Below are 18,509 nucleotides of genomic sequence, written 5' to 3' on the forward strand. Positions count from 1 at the left end.
CGAAAAATATGCAACATTTGAAGTTTCTGTAGTTTATAAAAAATAAGCATCGAAAAAAAATTCAGCAAACGAAAAACAGATATTTATCTGTAAACATGATATTTTTTTCAAAGCTAAGATAAAAAAAACTAGAGAAAATTCAAATGAAATCTACGATCGCAAATTTCAAGTTATCATGTGAGAACATTATTATTTTTTAATTGAGATGAAATAACAACTATGATATCATAGTTCTACGTCAACTTTTTAAAAACGCATTTGCTGTCAAAGAATCATACTTAATAATAAAGCAATACTGGTAAAAGCAGGTCAACCTTTTAAAAAAGCATCTTCTTTCAAAGAAGCCCAGATAATAATAATGAAATTCTGTTAAAAGCAGGTAAAAAAATATATGCGATTAAAAGATGATGATGAAAATTGCCATTTATGTTTTTTTCATTGTCTAGGCGATTTCGAGATTCTGTATTCATTGCCTTCAAAAACCCTCTAACCAAAACAACATCATGTTCTCACATGATAATAAAGAAAAGAAAGAAAACAAGTAAACACAGCAAAACACGTGTACACTAGAGTTCCACATGAGATTTATTTAGTTTTTATCGAAATTTATAACGATGAATTTTTGGTATTGTGTTGCTCGGAATAAAATCGTTTGGATGATATTTTTCAGCCCGTAATTTGATTTTTTTTATATTTATATTAAACTTATTTTCATTTTATTCTCAACTGCAAGGTATATGTATTGAAGTCTCTCTTTGTGGATCCCTAGTGTACGTCGAACAAAAAAAATTTCCATTCATGTAACGGATAAATTTTGTTCCTGACTAGATGTTTATTTTTACTACATAAATAAGAGCAAATTCAATTCAAGATTTTTTTTATCTAAATCGTAGTAAACAATAACAAAATTAAAAAAAAAGAAAACGGCACAAATTAAACCTGTATAAATGAGCATCAAAACAATCGTAAATAAATGCCATCATAATAAATGAGAGATTAAACTCATTTATTATGATGGCGAATTTAATCTAGTAGCGAAAATTCTTTCGTACTGATTTGTTTAACATTTAGTGTAATGCACATTTATCTATAACCTACTTCATGATGCTATAAAAAACAGCTCATCTAAGCTATTGGAAATGTAATTAAAACAATACCACAATCAGTCTGCATGTGAAATATACCTTGTCGGTATATCTATGATTATAACGATAAAAGCAGATAATAGACAGACAGTTTTGAGGGTGATTTTCAAATTTTTACCACAACAATACCATAATCAGTCTGCATGTGAAATATACCTTGTCGGTATATCTATGATTATAACGATAAAAGCAGATAATGGACAGACAGTTTTGAGGGTGATTTTCAAATTTTTGCCAATTACAAACAAGCAACTTGAAATTTTAAATACCTTAATAATATTTGATTATTTCTCTCTATTTTATAACAAAAGACAAGGGAAAAAACTACACAGTTTTATACAATGCTACAAATTTAAAAAAATGGCCAAAAGCAGAGTAATAGATTTAATTTAAATAAAAAAAATAGTAAGTGAATATAAAAGAAAAGATTAAATGTGAGGTACATTTTTATTTTACATTTCATGCTTTAAAATTTATAAAAAGAAAAGCAGCTTTTCTTACTTTAAAAAGTTTTAACTTTTTTTTAAAAAAAATTGATAACTCAATTAATAATTGAAAAATATGAATGTGTCAAATATTTTAGAAATTATTTCTCTTTTTTTTCAAAGATTACATAAAAGTGAATTGATTTAAAATATCAATATTCATTATCATTACTGTACTTTACTGTCAACCTAATTTACATTACCGTTAACCTAAAAAAATCTTTAAGAATAAAAAGAATTTGATTTTTAAAGTAAAGAATTTCGCTGTAGAATATAATTTTAATATTAGAATAAAAAATTTAAATAATATTATTTAATGAAAATTTTTGTGATAAAATATACCCTTACATCTCTATAAACTAAACTTGCTGTTTTTTCAATTGTTTCCAATCATATATTTTTCCATATATAGTTTCAAATTTCAAAATGGCAACGGAATTGAAAATCATCCCCAATTACATTGCATATACACTGATATTATCTCACATTAATCAGCGCGGCACTATTTTATCAATTTCTAAATGAAGCACAAAATGGACAGATTCTTCTCATTTGTACATCGATTTAATCCCAGTGGTCTTAAAAACAATTTTTATCATTGAGGATGGAACGCAGAGCAGAATATGTACTTGTTCTGCATGGGACTGGCTGCTTGGACGAATACTTCGCATAGTAAAAAGCTCTATTTTTTAATTAAGTAAAAATTAATTTCTTTAACTGAGGATAGTGAATTTCCATAAAAACATTGATTCCCATCTCAGGAAAGAACAGATCAGAGAAAGATAGCTATTCTCGAGGAATGAAGTACAAACATCTAAAATCATGCTTTGGAATTTGTTAGTAAAATAATTCTTTTATTCAGAAGTTATATGATAATTATTTTTATAAAATTTAATAAATTATCTTGATGTAAATGACATCATTTCACAGTTACATGATATTAATGAAGTAAAAAATCATGCTTAAGATTCAATCAGACTTAATTCCTGCTCATAACGCTGAAAATAATATTTTCGCCGTTTGAAATAATTGTTAATTTTTGTCACATGGATTTATTTATGTTATATTTTTCTTTATGATTGGTTAATATAACTCCAGTTCTTAATTCAGTATTTTTATAATGTTTTGGAGCTTTTATCAATTCTGAAAAATCATGCAACTCTGTATAGATTTTTAATATCGTTTTCTATTTACCTTAGAATTCTTTATGTTCGTTAGCAGTATTAGAATTGTTCAAATATAATTTTAGTAATTATTTTCTATGTTTATATTATATTTAGCTAATCTTAAATAAACATTTCATTAGATGATTTTCACATTTGTGATGTTTGTCAATATGAATGCCAATAAACCTTAATCAATATCATGACGTTAGTGTCTAAAACAACACAGAACGATATGTTTTAATAGGTTTTAAAAAAACTTAACATAAAATTTCCATGGTCGTTACTTTTAATAACTCAGAGTTGTTAATCAGAACGTTAAAACAAATTTAAATTCGGAAACGACTTTTTTGTCCGATTCTGAAGATTTGTGTCATATATAAACGCAGTGTAGGATGTTAGACGGCAAACCCGTGCAAAATGTTACACATTTCCAAATATAATGTCAGATATAGTGCAGCATTTAGTTATAAAATTTAATTATCATGCGCAATTATGTTTATCATGTGAACATATGAATTAACTCTATTATTGCTAAGTAATAACAGAAATAAAAAAAATGTTAAGGAAATTATCGAGTTAAATGTTACATATTAAACAAAAAAAATGTTTGCATCGCATAAATATGAAAACAAAATTTACTTTAAAAGGCCATGAAAAGTAATTAATTCGATATAAAAAGATTCGATTGATCTAGAAGAAAATAGTTTGTATCTTCAAAAGTATGAATGAGATGGTAAAAACATTACTTTCTCTTTTCACTTCATGTCATTTTGAAATTGAATACTAGATCTATTAGTTTTTCCTTAACAGCTTTAAGCATGTAAGAATAAATAATATTAATTTTGATTGGGAAAAAATAATCTTCGCTTGATGGTGTTTCAAAGTTAGATTTAAGTTTGACTAAAAATGTTAAAAAAAATCATGTGTATAACTTTATTTAATTTATAATATATATTTCAAATAAAAATTTTGATAATTTTTTTAATAATGAAATATTTATTCAATTGAGATAAGGAAGAAAAATATCTATCATTAATTTTGACTTAGTAACTCACATGTATTGAAATATTTCTGTTTTACCCCAACAGGAAATTCATCTAAATAATCTGCTTCAAATTTGCATAGTTATATTTTTATAAATTACATTATAATATTAAAATCACTGATTAATAACTAATGACTGAAAATGTATTTGCTTCATGAAGTTCTAAATTAATTGGATACAAATTTCAGAAATACATAAAATCAGCAGACTGGATAATGTATGCTGGAAGAATGGATGATGAATAACAGCATTACTCTGCTAAATGTAAATTTTGAATCATATTTCACAAACGAACTGTATTTATTTTGCATTTTCGGGATTATTTTGATTGCTAATCCAGATTATCTTAGAATGGTTTGTTGATTTCAGAAAAAGTAGGCAATTTACAAAATACAGTACACTCCCGAGTATCCGACCTAATGTGGTGGAAGGGCAGGCTGGATAACAAAAATGCCGGATAGACCGGAGTTCTATGAACTCATTTCTTTGCCCACCAGTACCAGAAGACAAAGTTTTTATACCAAACTCATTGTTATTATACGTATTTTCTCACTTTCTATTGAGTACTAAGCTCTCCATTTATCTCAAGCCAAGTAGAATGTGACCGCGGCTCGGTGAATCTTAGAAGCTGTTGCCAGTAACGTGTTGAATTCCACTAGCCACGTTCCACTTCCGCACCTCCACTAGCTTGTCCAATACATCACTTATCAGTTTCTGCTAAATTTTTTTCAGTCCTTCACTGTACTTTTCCTAACTCAGAAGTTATATTTTTTGCTGCTGCACCAGAGTCTAATTAATATATAGAGCGTAATATTTCCTCCATAGTATCACCCATTTTGAAATCTTCATACCCCAAGAACAATTTGCGAATACTGTACGTACTGAGTTGTCAATGCAACGCCTTGCATCCTTCATTTAATTACGATAAAAGAAAGAAAACTTGGCCGGATAATACGGAAGGCGGATGGTCATGAACCGGATACTCTGGTATATACTGTATTAAAATATATATATAAAAAAATCTTTCGAAGATAATGCACCGGAATTTTAAAGTATTTCATTTCATGTGATTTAATACTCTACCTTAATTAATTAAGAACGAAAACAGAAGCATCAATGTATGTCAAAAAACAGCTAACAAAAATATCACAATGCAAAAGAACAGGGACATTTCAACAAAGGTATCACAATTAGCCAAAAGCCTTTTCGTTCGCGCAAATGAATACAGTGGACAGGTCCTCACTTGTTATTGTTATCATCTTTCAGATAGTCTTTCCTCTTTAGCATTGCGAAATGTGTGAGGTGTAGGCCCCCTTTCTTCTTATTGCCTCTCTCAAGTGTTCCTGTCATGCTGTAACCTTGTTTGAAATCTGCCGATGAGACGTGGGTGGTGAGATACATCCTGAAACAAACAAACAAGTAAGAAATCATACAACAGCAAAAATGCCTTTTAAAAATATATATGAACATTATTTATTACTTTTTATAATAGAATAACAAGTAAATTTTGACAGATATTTCAGTTATTCGACCCGGAGATCAATGGTTCGATATTTTAGTTTGACCACTCCCTTGTTAATACTCAATACCACCGACCGATCTCACAACATCACCTAGGAAACATCTGTGAAGATTTTGGTGGTTTACCCGGTACAGCTTATTCTGTTGAAAATTATGGCGAAGTCTCATCGGATGAATGATAGTTACTTTCCTTGAAAAATTTTTTCTTAGTCAGTCAATCACAAGTCAATCCAAGGACACATGAAATGTACATCGTACTGATAAAATTCAAAGATGTTTGGGGAACTGGACCATGATATCAACTATGAATTTGTAACTGCTTGCTCTGTTAAAAATAGTGGCGAAGTTTCATTGGACGAATGATAGTCATTTTCCTTGAAAAAAGTACTCTAATAACTGTCACAAGTCAATCCAAGGACACATGAAATATACGGTGTACTGACAAAATTCAAAGACGTTTAGGTAAATGGACTGAGATATCAACTATGAATGCGCAGCAATAGTTATTGTATCGTTGCAGAACTTCGTTTCTAATTTCGAGAATTTCTAATTTTCTAATTTCGTTTCTAATTCGCACGACATACCACTTTTGGTAGCGGCGGCCATTTCGAGAACACTGTTAGCACGAGCTCCAATAGTTTTACAGTGAGTAATAGGTGAATTATAATAATTCGACTTTTAATGCCGAAGCTTTATCTAGTGGTGACATTTCACATTTCCGATCTCATTTTTTGATATACTCTAAAAATAATTACACTAATTATTTCACTAATAATCTTATATATTCATATCCCATTTTTTTAAAACCATTTATTTATTTTTTAATTCATATAAGTTTTTGATAAAGTGCAAAATGTGCCATTCTAGATGAGCATAATGCGTTGGAAATAAAGAGAGAAAATTTGAAATTAAATATATATATATATATATATATATATATATATATATATATTAACATTATCTTTGTGAAAAAAATACTTTTTTTATTTGATAAATACAGGATCTATATAGTGAAGCATAGTTATCTCGCTTTTCCGTGCTAGTGGTGGATTTCCAACTAGGCAGACTAGGCAGCTGCCTAATATCGCTAGGCTGAGAGAGGGCCGCAAGTATATCGATAAAACAACTTTATTTTTCTAGAAGCCCAATAAATAAGCTAGTGAAAAAATACAAATTCTATGAATAATGTAAAATGTGAATAATGACAACATTTGATAGGAAATAATTTGTCAATTCTAACCTGCTTTATTACATTCACTTTTTTTTAAATTTTAGATTTTTTTACATTTTAGAATAGAATAAAGCAGTATGTCCTATTCAATATTTCTGTATATAAATATGGATATCGTGAGATCTGGAGTCGTATTAGATAAATAAAATAATACATTTTCACAAAGTTAACGAAATTAAAATAAAAATTATTAGCATACAATATTTTTATCATGCTGAAATGAGAAACTGAATTGGCCAGCTTTTTAAAAAAAAGTCCTCATAATTTGCAACTGGCTATCCCCGTAAAATGCTTAACTCCACCACTATATGAAATAGTTTCCTCAAACCCATTCAACCGTAATCTGCAGCTGTTGTGTAATATAATGGAAACTGGTCACCATAAAAAAAATCATAAAGTGAATGAATCCATATTTGCATTATCAATATCAATGTTACAAGAACACACACAGAAAAATGTAATTGGTTATTTGATATAATTTGACATTGTATAAAATATTGAAATATATTTTTAAAGCTGTATAATCTTTAAAGTAATTATGACAAAACATAATTTTTACTTAAACCATAAAATGGATTCATTGATAGTGAAACGATAAAATTTTAAAGGCTTTTTCCATATTTCAAGCAGTTTAAATCGATTGAAAAGAGAAAATTCGATTTTTACAAGATATTTTTTTGCATAATTTTTGAAGCGTCTAAAGTTACGCTGTTACCAATTTTATTTTTGGAAAGAGTTTCATTTTTTTTAACTCCCTCACAAATTTCGCTATAAGGAAATAAACCTTAAAGTTCCCCACATTCTGAAAATTGAAAAGAGCTGTTCATTTTACACTTTATGTATCAGAGTTCCGAGAAAATCCACATCATCGAACTGTAATTCTTAGGAACGAAAAAATAGAATAGTTCTACATTTTTAAAGCAAATTCTAAGAACGCAGCTTATTAAGGTTTTCTTTTTTTTTCCGAAAGAAAATCGATTAAATAAAAACTAACAAAAAGAGAAAAAGACCATTCATTTATTTCCGAAATATGTAGCTTCGCTTTTCATCCAACGAGAAAATTCTTTTACTTGCAAACGATTTTTTCGCTGAGAAGAATTCAAGCGTGTTAAGCTGATAATTTATTCATTTGAAAAGACCGATCATCGATTTTACTTTGAATGGAATTTCACGAAAAGCGTTTTCTTTTAATAACGTCACCTGTATTTTGTACTGATATTATTTTTATACAAAAGAAAATTCATGGAAAAAGCAGTTTAATTTTTAATTGTGAGGTTATTAAACCCAAAAATCGACAAAGAGTGGTTCGTTGAGTACACTTGAAAATGAAAATATGGCTGATATATTTCTGCTTAGAAAGATTTTAGAAATTTTTATTCAGATAATGGATTCAAAGACTTTAAAACTAGCTGTCCGCATATATTATTATATAAGCAATGGCATGGAATTTTTCTATTCGAAATAAGCGAAGAAAAATTATAATAATAAACAAAATTTTACCATCGACATTTTAAAGAATTGTAACAATTTACATCGCCTGAATCCGAAAAACTGTTTTAGAAATTATGTTTATCCATTTTTCCGTCTCTGAAAATTAAATCAAAAACAGAATAATCTAGATGAATGAAATATGTAAGAAGTTTTTATTATTTAATTGAAGATATAATTCAGATTTAGTTCGATTTGCAATTCTGTAATAAATATATCAACAAGAAACTTCTATCTGTCCTTGGACGCATGGACACATTAATTCACAAGCCGCAAAAAGCTAGATGCATGATCCTGACACCAAATGTACAGATCACTATAGAAATTGTTGGTTCAAACGATCGGTAAAAAGAAATCTGAAATACATACTTCATTTGAAAGAAGCCGAAAGTTTATTGTTGCTTGCAAAGGAAACGAAAGCTTTTGAATCATGCTGTATCAGAGCAGATAGCTTTTTCAAAAAAATTTCTGATAAATTTATTCCATTCTTTCATGACAATCGAAAGCGTAGAAAATACTTAGAGTTTCTGTTCTTATTCTTTCTTTTCTATTTCTGTTGTTGACCTCATTGAGTCAGCCAAAATGGAAAAATTCGTTTCCCTCTTTTCATGCAATTTCAGAAACTAAATTACCATAGAAAGATTTGAACTAATAATATTATATTAATACAGTGTTGAAATATATTAGTAAGTGTTGAATTACATGATATAATCAATATGTTTCAGATAAATAGCAATTTTCTTGATTGTAAAAGTATTTATGTCAATTCTGAAGTATTAAAATTGAATAATGATTTAATTTGAAATGTTAAACTTTTAAAATATACGCAGTTGAATTTTCACAATATTGCCCCAACAATCGATTCCTAACTCGTATAATAAACTTCTAAATTAAATATGATAAGTGTTCGAATGGTGTTGGTTTCCAATAAGAAGTAAAAACTGTTTGTTAAAATGTATCCACTTTCTTTGTGAATTCTCTAGGAATTGAATAAAAAAATGAATTGGGGGGGAGGGGAGAATCTGTAATGAAAATAGAATTTATGTTGAAATGACTTGAATGAACATAACACCAATCGAATATTTTTACCTTAAACTTTCAGTGGTCATTCAAAATTAAAAAAAAAAGAATTCTATTAAATGAACTTCTTATTACAAATTTTCTTGAAGCAATATAGTTATTTGCAAAACAGAATGAGAATGCCCTTATTATTTTTATTAAATTCTGAATTTAGTAAATTTTATTTTATTTAAAATATATTTAAATACAAAAGAAAACAGAACATCTTTTCAGCTTTACTGATAATATCAGCATATAAAGGTATGCAGTGATTGATTTTTTGTTAAATTCATAATATTCAGGAAATACCTTTTTTCAGTAATGAAATGTTAAATAATAAATATTAAAGTGATGCAAAAATCTGAATAATAAAAGATTTTGAGCAATTTTATGATAAAACAAAATTTAAAATTACAGATGCAAGAAAAGAAAAAGAAATTCATCGTAGTTCAGATATAAGTAAAATGCAACCCTTTTTTTTAGGGCATTTCCAATATAAGCAAATTATTCTATTTTCTTTTTTAAACAAAATCTTTTGGAACGGACACCTGATTTAACTGTCAACCGTAAAACTACAATTCATTTGAAGGTAAGAAGGTCAAAATATAGACTTTTATATTTAAGGAAAATTAGTAAAGAATTAATGAAGAGGAACCGCAAGTTTTGATACTTGCTTACACTTCACACTTTCTCTTTATGGTGAGGAAATAATCGAACATATACAATGAGTAGAGATAGATGATGATGAAAAGAGAGAGAGGATAAAGAAGACAGACCAAAGAAATTATATGAAAAAAAAAAAGAACAAATGAAAGGTTACAAGATTTTATAAATTTTGACTAGCGATTTTTATTTATGCCACGCATGATGTTATGAGATTTTATTGTTAATAATATAGAGAAATTTTTAAAATTCACCAACAATTTCGATGACATACATATATCCGTGGTTAGATGCTCTTGCATTAAAAAATGTTTAGCATTCTTGTTACTATACGTATGTTAATTTTAAAATGTTCTTTAATTTCTTTTCCTGGACAATAAAATTACGTGAATTTACTTTCGAATAATCTGAGGAATTTTTGTTATTATTTATTTTATTTTATCTGATAAATCGAAAAAAAAATTCTATATACTTTGTTTGTTCCAATATCTATATATAGCATCGTAAAAAATGAACCGACAGATTCTTGAAACTTATCAAGAAAAATCAATCGGAGTGGTTGAGATCCCATTGTTTTCGAACAAGAGAGACTCTATTTCAATGATATTTGAGGAGATAGACTTTTATTACAAAAAAAATGAATTTCATGTAATTTTGGAAATAAGAAAAATAAAAAAGACGTAGGACATTTACTTGTTGCAAGCATCATATTAAATCTCCTAAATTAATATTATTCTCAATAGTTGTTTATATGCAACGCTCCCAATTTCTTTTACATCGAATCGAATTCTTATATGCATCAAACAATATAATAATAATTTATTAAAATTTATATATAATAATTTTATATCAGCTTTAATAATAATTGATATAAAGTTATATTTTAATAATAATTGATATTAGGTTATTTTCTATAATCTAAAAATTGTAGGAATGAACCTAGATGTTATTTTGATATTGTATGACATTTGTTGAGGGAAGAATATTTTATATCTAGAAGATAAGGCAAAATCTTATTTGTTCAATTTAGTAAAGCCCTTAGTGGCAGATGTAAGAGAAATTTTATCAGAAAATTGAGGATTCGATTTTTTTCTATCCAGCTTTTATCATACTACGTATAAAAATCTCATTCAATTTTATATTAGAATAAAAGTTTACAATTTTCTAGTTTATTTCAATACTTATAACTTTTCGTATTGAAAAATCAAAGGAGAAAAAGGAACTAAAAATGTCATTATAAAAAATCGTTGATGCTATTAGTTGGTGAGAAGCATATAAAGAATATCACATATTCTTTACAAATATACAATATTTTCATAGCACGTAGTGAAAAAAAAAACCTGAATTTTTCAACTGATAATATATGTTATTAATGTCATTCATAACATAATAACTCATAACATATGTTTTCTACAAACGTTATTAACATATTTGTACACCAATTCATATGTTACTTCAAAATATTAAAATTTTTAAAGTATATTATTAAATATGTAAATTATTAAAAAATTATGTGTGTATACCATTTAAACAATTTCTCTGTGAAAACATGTATGTAATTAATTTCAAGCATATATTTAGTAGTATCTGCGTAGGAGAGGCTTTCCTAAAACTTTCGAGCACATTTTCTAATAAAGGTTTTATCTACTCCCCCCCCTTTGCGTGTTATTCACCACGTACCATTAGTGAACAATAGTTAGCAAGAGCCTATTTAAGTGCGGTCTTTCGCCTATTTTGAGATTCGGTTAATACATAAGTACCAGAAAACCGAATGCATTTTGGGTGTGTTTTTCCCAGTTGATCGAAAAAAAAATTTGACACAGTTAGAATTGCAGTTACAAAGTTATATATCAAGTTTCTTTTATTTAGATCATTATGTTTTTGAGTAATCTTGTTTGCATGCTTGACAAAATAGAGACTTACAGAATAATCAATGCCTTGATATATTTGATACCAAATGGAATGCATATCTAAATGTGTGCACCAAATATTATACATCTAGCTCTTTTCGCTCTGTAGCTATAGTGTTAATTTGTACTAGAACCACCGAATGGATTCCGTTCAAAATTTAATATGTCTATAAATCTGAATTAGAGATCACGTATCAAATTTCATTTGTTTAGTTCTAAATGTCTTTGATTTACTGTGTTCACAGACAGACAGATGAACATCAAAATCTTCAGACCGACCGACAGACAGATTAGAGATTTTTTCTTTGTATACGAGGAGGCAAAAACATTGCAAGTCATAAGAAGTATTTTTAAGTCATAAGAAGCAAAATAAAAAGGAACATTACTTAGCGTAACGATAATTTAATCACCTTAATACTGCAATTCATTTACAGAGATACAAACGAATTAACTATCATTCTTACCGGATGCTATTTAGAGCGTAACAGAGAGAGAGAGAGCGCGCGTGAGAGAGTAAATTAGTTATAATTTACTCTCTCTATAATACTCTATTTACTCTCTCTATAATAGAGAGTAAATTAGTTATAATAGACAAAATCTGGGTTAAAAGCCATCGATGTACTGTCCGTTGACCTTTTTTTCCTACCTGATACGATCTGATGGAGGATACTTGGATTTTAACCAATTTATACTTTAATAATTCTGAAATTTTATAAAATAAATTATTAAATACCTATTTCAAGGAAATCATAATAATCTCAATCTTCTGCTTTAAGTAGATTTTTTTTATGTCTAATTAAGGTTGTATCTAAAAGAAATCTCTATTTTTGTGGAGAAATTCCGATTTTGAAAAGAATTCTTCTCTATTCTTAACCCCGAAAGTAATTATAATAAAAGTAGCAGAACATACAAACTGAGCAATAATAATCTTTCAGTTTCAGGCTATATTTATTCTTTATTTGGAAAATGATTGCGAATTGAAAATTTTACAAAAAAGTTAATTGGTATTTATATGTAACTCTACAATACCATTATCCTATGATAAATCTATAAAAAATTAGCCTTATAGTAACATTGCAGTCTTCACTTTAATAGTTTAATATAATTCATTTAAATCAAATTACAATAATTTAGCCCATTAAACTGTAGGAAATAGGGGATACCCTATTTCTTTGTTACCGATTCAAAGTAATTAATAAACTAAATATTTTGATAGGTAATCAAGGTCATCCCAAAAACGTACAAAGCTCTACATTCTTGGGAGTCTCGCGCCACTGACTGATTTTGGAAAAGAAAAATGTCTTCAACTTATATTTTCACGTTTTCAAGTATAAAAAGAGAAATATTGTAAACTTTAAAAAATTCAAAATTGAGATTTTAAGCAATCTCTGCATTTCAGACTTCTCTGAAGCCGTAAAACAGATTTTTTGGAATTATGTCTATTTCTGTGTGAGCACAATAACTGAAAAACACTTTGAGATAAATGAAGAAAATTTGGTTTATGATCTTTATACTAAATTTGTTGATTTTTTATCAAATCTTGAATGAAATTCATTGACAAAAAGTTTGCCTGTTTGGCTGCTCGAATATGAATTAACCTCATAGCTACGAAATGAAAAGTACTAGATGGAGAAAATTTCAAATCCAGATTTAGCGTCTAAATTATAGATTCTTATTAAATTTTAAATCAAGTATGCCAAAAGGTTTGATTGCCTGCCGGTCTATATTTTCACATGTATTTAAATTCAATAACTCGGAAACGCAATAACTTAAATGTAATTTAGTATGTGATCCTGTGACTGTGGTCTGGGTCAAATTTTGCTCTCAGTCAGTTGGAATAAAAATGTCCAATATACATATTTGGGTGTTTTTTTTCACCTGTGCATTAGATACATCCAAGCACTAATGTTACCCCCTTCTTAAAAAGATTCAAATATCGCATATCAGTAGGATCTTTCGTGACAATCGCCCATTAATGGCATGAGGTTATTTCACAAGTACGAGTTTGCTTTGCTATGGAGCACAAAGCTCTCATATGCAGAATTAAAAAAAATCTAGCACTCATTGCATCCACAGCCTTGTACAAGGAGTACACATTTTTATATCACTCTAATAACAGATTTATAAGAGAGAATGCGATAAAGTTTCAAGAAGATCAAGCTGGATGGTTTTAAAATCTAAATACGAACATATTTGAATAATATTTGGTCATTTTTCACATCTTAAGAAAGCCTCTCATCTCAAGTTTCAAGGCAAGGTGCTCGGAATCTCGTTGCAAGATTGAAAATAATAGAAAATTGCTATAATAATAGAAGAAGATTAATCAAATATTATTAATCTTCACCTGTGCATTAGATGACACATTAGACATTTTATCTATCGGATTCGAATTAGATGTTCTGCTTCCTAAATTCTAATATCATCAAATTTTCTATAAGACATGTGAGATAATGAAAAAAAATATCACATATGCTAGTAATTTGCATGTCAAATTGTATTTTGCGAGTTTATGAAACAATTATTATATTTTTATGTATCAATTATTTTTTATGTTGAAATGTTAAGTTTTAGAAACACTCTTTTTTCATTTGAATACATACCTTATGTCATTATTATATCAGTTATGCAATGTAAGAATTAACAAAATACGATATATTTTTATTTCGGAGTACAAAATTTATTTCAAGGTTCCCGAAAACCAATTTTGCTCCTGGTAACCACTCTTTTGTTCTGGTCTGACCGATAGGTAAATTTATGATATTTATGGCATGAAATATTCAAATTTTAAATCTGAAATTTTAAATAATTAACAATATATTAGCAATAATTAAACTAAATGATTTAAGAAGTCAAATAATTTTATTGACGTGAATGCTTAAGACAAATAATTTAAATAAATAATAAAACATTCTTTATATTTAAATATTTTATAACAATAATAATAGTTTAACAAAAAGAAGGTAGTGGTAATAAAACGGATGACTTTTAAAATTTCTTATTACAAAGCTCCATAGTTTTTTTTTACAGATTTTAGTATATAATATACACAGATTATCAAAACATTTTATGCTTTTTCAAGCATTGGAAAGGCGGGAAGTCGTCAAGATTCAATGAAACAAAAGAGGCTGTGACAATTACATTATTTTTTAATTGCTAAATGTCACATTTTAAATTAAAACATTCCAGCAAACCCAATAAATACTATATTTTAAATCACATTAATTATCGCGTTATAATAAAGGAAAATTCTATAAAAAAAGTTCGGTAGTTTTTATTTTTATTGATAATATCAGAAACCAAAATGAAAGAACATGATGTTGAAGTTCTACAAACTAATTTAATAAATATCTTTAAAAAATTCTCTTTTTAATAAATTTTTATTTGCTTTTTAACAAATTTATTAATGTCCTATCTTTTAGTTGTTTTCCTTTTTTTTTAAAGTGAACATTTTAAATATCGATGTTTCGTCATATATTGCAATGGATTTTCTTTTACTCAAACAGGATACGTTTATAATTGAATACAAATTTGCTGCAAAAAATTTTCAAAATAAGAGCGTCCGTCGTGAAATTTAAGTTTGTTTTTCATACACTTTTTACAGTATAAACTGTTATTGATCCAAAATGCAAACTTAGTTTTTGTGGTTATCTATAATCCTACTTATGAGATATATAAATAATACTATATTTTTCATTTCATTTACTTATATTAAAAACACTTTGCATTTCAAAATTGTGTGCTAACAAACGAAATTAGACCAATCTTCTAATGATTTAAATCAATTTAATTCTTCAGTTCATTACAAATATACTGAAATCTATTTGCATTTCAGGATTATGAGCTGACAAACGAAATTAGATAAATCCTTTAATTGTTTAAATATTTGTATTTCAGGACCGTATGTTGATAAACGAAATTAGACAAATCCTTTAATTATTTAAATCAATTCAATTCTTTACAAACATTCTTTTAGGGCAGAGAAATTTGTAGTGATATTTTAATAGAATACATAATTAATTTAAAAAAAATAGATGAACGTAGATGATTGTTGGAATGATCATCAATGGGAAGGAAAAATTAAAAGGAATAAAATAAAATAAAAAGTTTTTTTAAAAATCATTGATAAATTTTTAACCAGTTCACTAACCAAATTCTGAGGCATTAAAATTACACTGAGAGTAATTAATAGTTTATAAATAAATGAACACTTTTAAACAAATTGGAGCTTCTAGTCCAAAATATAGCAGCATGTTGATGTTTAGGATTGATTCTTTTATATCATTTTTGAAAATTTATTTTTAATTATGGGAACTGTACCAGGCATTCAAAAAAAATGCATTTAATAAATATCATTGCAACGTATACATATATGAACAAAGTAATTAAATCAATGAAAAGTGTTGTTGCACAATATACTTAAAAGTATCTTCTTAAGATTTATTAAACTTAGAGAAAAAACAATAAAAGGGGAAATAAAATTGATATTCCTTTAAAGCTTATTTTTTAATTTGAATGAAATACAAATATTATTTTTATGCGATAACATATTACGAAGTTGTTGAGGAAAAAACAGTAACATTTCAATTGATATTTAATAATATTTTTCATTTAAAGAACATTGAAATATTCTTTCTTTATTTCTGCTATGCAGGAAGATAGAGTTGCAGAATGCCGCATGTTAGATTCGATATTCAAGCTTTAAGCATGATGCAATATATATATGGATGCTAATCTATAATATTATTGTGTTAAAAACAAATTTTAAAATAAGTACAAATATTCATACCTGAAGTCTGGATCTTCGACTTCCTTAAAGCGTCCCTTAATACACATATTTCCTCTTCCAAGGTCCACGATCTTGGCTCTTGTACTGATTCGACGAGTCGCCGTAATCTCGGTGATTTTGCAGAATGTCCGGCTCCACCAGGGTCTTTTTAGTATCCAGTGGGCAGTAGGGGCCGTCTTGGCATATCCCTCGTCTGCAAACAGGAAGATTTTGCTGGGAGAACCTTCGTGGTTTAAAATCTTCCGGCAGGCTTGTCCGTGATTCTCATAATAGAACATCTGTACCATTCTGAGCGATTTAGTAGATAGCCAGTTTTACTAAATTTCAAGCCAATATAGTATACATAAAATCAGGTATTACTATTTGTTGAAAGTGTTCTTTTATGTTATAAAATGGTATGACAAATCTTCATTGGATATAAAGATGGATTAGAAAATATTCGTTTAATTTCGGAAAAGTCTTTCATGCAATTTCGTTCGTAATTTGTATTAATAGGAAGAAATTTAGCTATTTTTTTATTATTAAAAAAGACTTTTATCAGTCTTGGCAATCATGAAGAATTTCAGTATTATTTAAAAATGTTCATTGCCTGTTATATTGCTAATTATTCCTCAAAATCTCAAGACAAGAAATTAGAGTACTTTGGTTAGATCGTTACGTACGTATTTTTTCCTTTAAAATTAATTGTATTCAAAATACACATTCAAGATAATTTAGTCCACCATAAATGTCTCAACTAATGTCAACACTCAGAATAATTCACATTTTCCCTGTCAAATATAAAGTTCTAAAGTCAAAAACTCGAGGACAATAACCGAAAATCACGGCAGAGACGTTAAATCACACTTTTTTTTCTTCCCTGAATCACTGTCCACATTCAAACAACGCGTACAATGTAAATAAAACAAACCTTTCTCTTGCACCACTGATGCCGAAACCGACTCCCTACAAGTTTTCTCCTTACCTTTCCAGTCTAATCAAATAAAACAACTTCTTTCAAAAATCAAATCCTTTACCAGAAGTGATTCCGAGAAAAGAGAAACCTTAGAAATGGAATAACTGTCCGGATTGAATCCGAAACCTTCTTTTCGCGCAGCTGATGGTTGCCATGCTACCAGCAATAGAAGCGACTTCCCTGATTTTGCCCTTCCACCCCCTCAGCGACGCATGCGCGGAGACATAGGTCGGGGATTTTAAGTGCGCGAGGACAAAAGCATCCCGCCGAGAATAAAAGGGGGAGGAGGGAAGCAGAGGATGCTACTTTTGGAAGGATGCCCAATTGTCAACCCCCCCCCCTTTTCATATCCTTCGTGTGAGGATTTATAACGATGAACCCCTCCCCCTTTCCCTCACTAATCTGGAGGGAGCATAGAATGAAATTTAGGGTTGAGTGAGGTTGAATTACCAAGTGATCAGAAAGGGTTGAGCTGCAAGCATGATGGAGGGGGGGGGGGGGTACTGATCAGCCTGTTGATAATTGAAATCGTTGTCTGAAATAAATGGAAAAAGGGGACGAGTCTTGATTATAATAGTGATCAATCTTGTTCTGAGTGATTTAAGATAAGAATCTATAAAATTTTGAGGGAATTCTATTTTGGAACTGAATTTTTTTTGTCATTACACTTGAAGCAGGCATAAAGAAAATTTTTCTATTTAAGTCAGAGAATTTAATTCCTGGACAAATATTACTAATTAATTAAATGATTAATCAATAATTCTTTACTTAATTTGTTTTCATTACACAAAAAGACTTTCGTTTGAAGAATCAAATGGAATGAAAAATCAAGATTTGATCTCAAAATAATGTTTGAGGGGAAAAGAAAACATTGTTAACGGGTTCCCCCCCCCCAAAAAAAAGAGACAGACTACTGCAAGGATACCATGATGACCTTTGTATTTGAGTTGACCTAAAAAATCTTATTTAAATTTGGTGTGTGTTCATCCAATTACTAAGAGGATGTAAAACTAGATGAGGTTCACCCCACCTCCAGAATTCTTCTATAACACGCA

At 28.4% G+C, this 18,509-nt stretch overlaps 1 protein-coding gene across 1 annotated transcript; it reads right to left on the reverse strand.

Annotated features, from left to right (window-relative positions):
* Positions 1–1,985: 1,985 nt before the first annotated feature.
* Positions 1,986–17,602, reverse strand: LOC129972276 (uncharacterized). Its single transcript, XM_056086353.1, has 2 exons — positions 16,500–17,602; positions 1,986–5,243 (listed from the first exon to the last, which is right to left on the reverse strand). The coding sequence occupies exons 1-2, from the start codon at positions 16,784–16,786 to the stop codon at positions 5,081–5,083; spliced, it is 450 nt and encodes a 149-aa protein (XP_055942328.1). The 5' UTR covers positions 16,787–17,602; the 3' UTR covers positions 1,986–5,080.
* Between the last annotated feature and the right edge of the window lie 907 nt (positions 17,603–18,509).

This window comes from Argiope bruennichi, chromosome 6, assembly GCF_947563725.1.
Source record: "Argiope bruennichi chromosome 6, qqArgBrue1.1, whole genome shotgun sequence".
Classification (NCBI taxonomy): Eukaryota; Metazoa; Arthropoda; class Arachnida; order Araneae; family Araneidae; genus Argiope; species Argiope bruennichi.

Bases quoted from the DNA above. Each gene is read 5' to 3' on its own strand.
- LOC129972276 (XM_056086353.1), bottom strand. From the start codon at position 16,786: ATGGTACAGATGTTCTATTATGAGAATCACGGACAAGCCTGCCGGAAG. The intron at 5,244-16,499 runs GTATGAATATTT...TGTTTGTTTCAG, and splicing joins GTCGAAGATCCAGACTTCAG to GATGTATCTCACCACCCACG.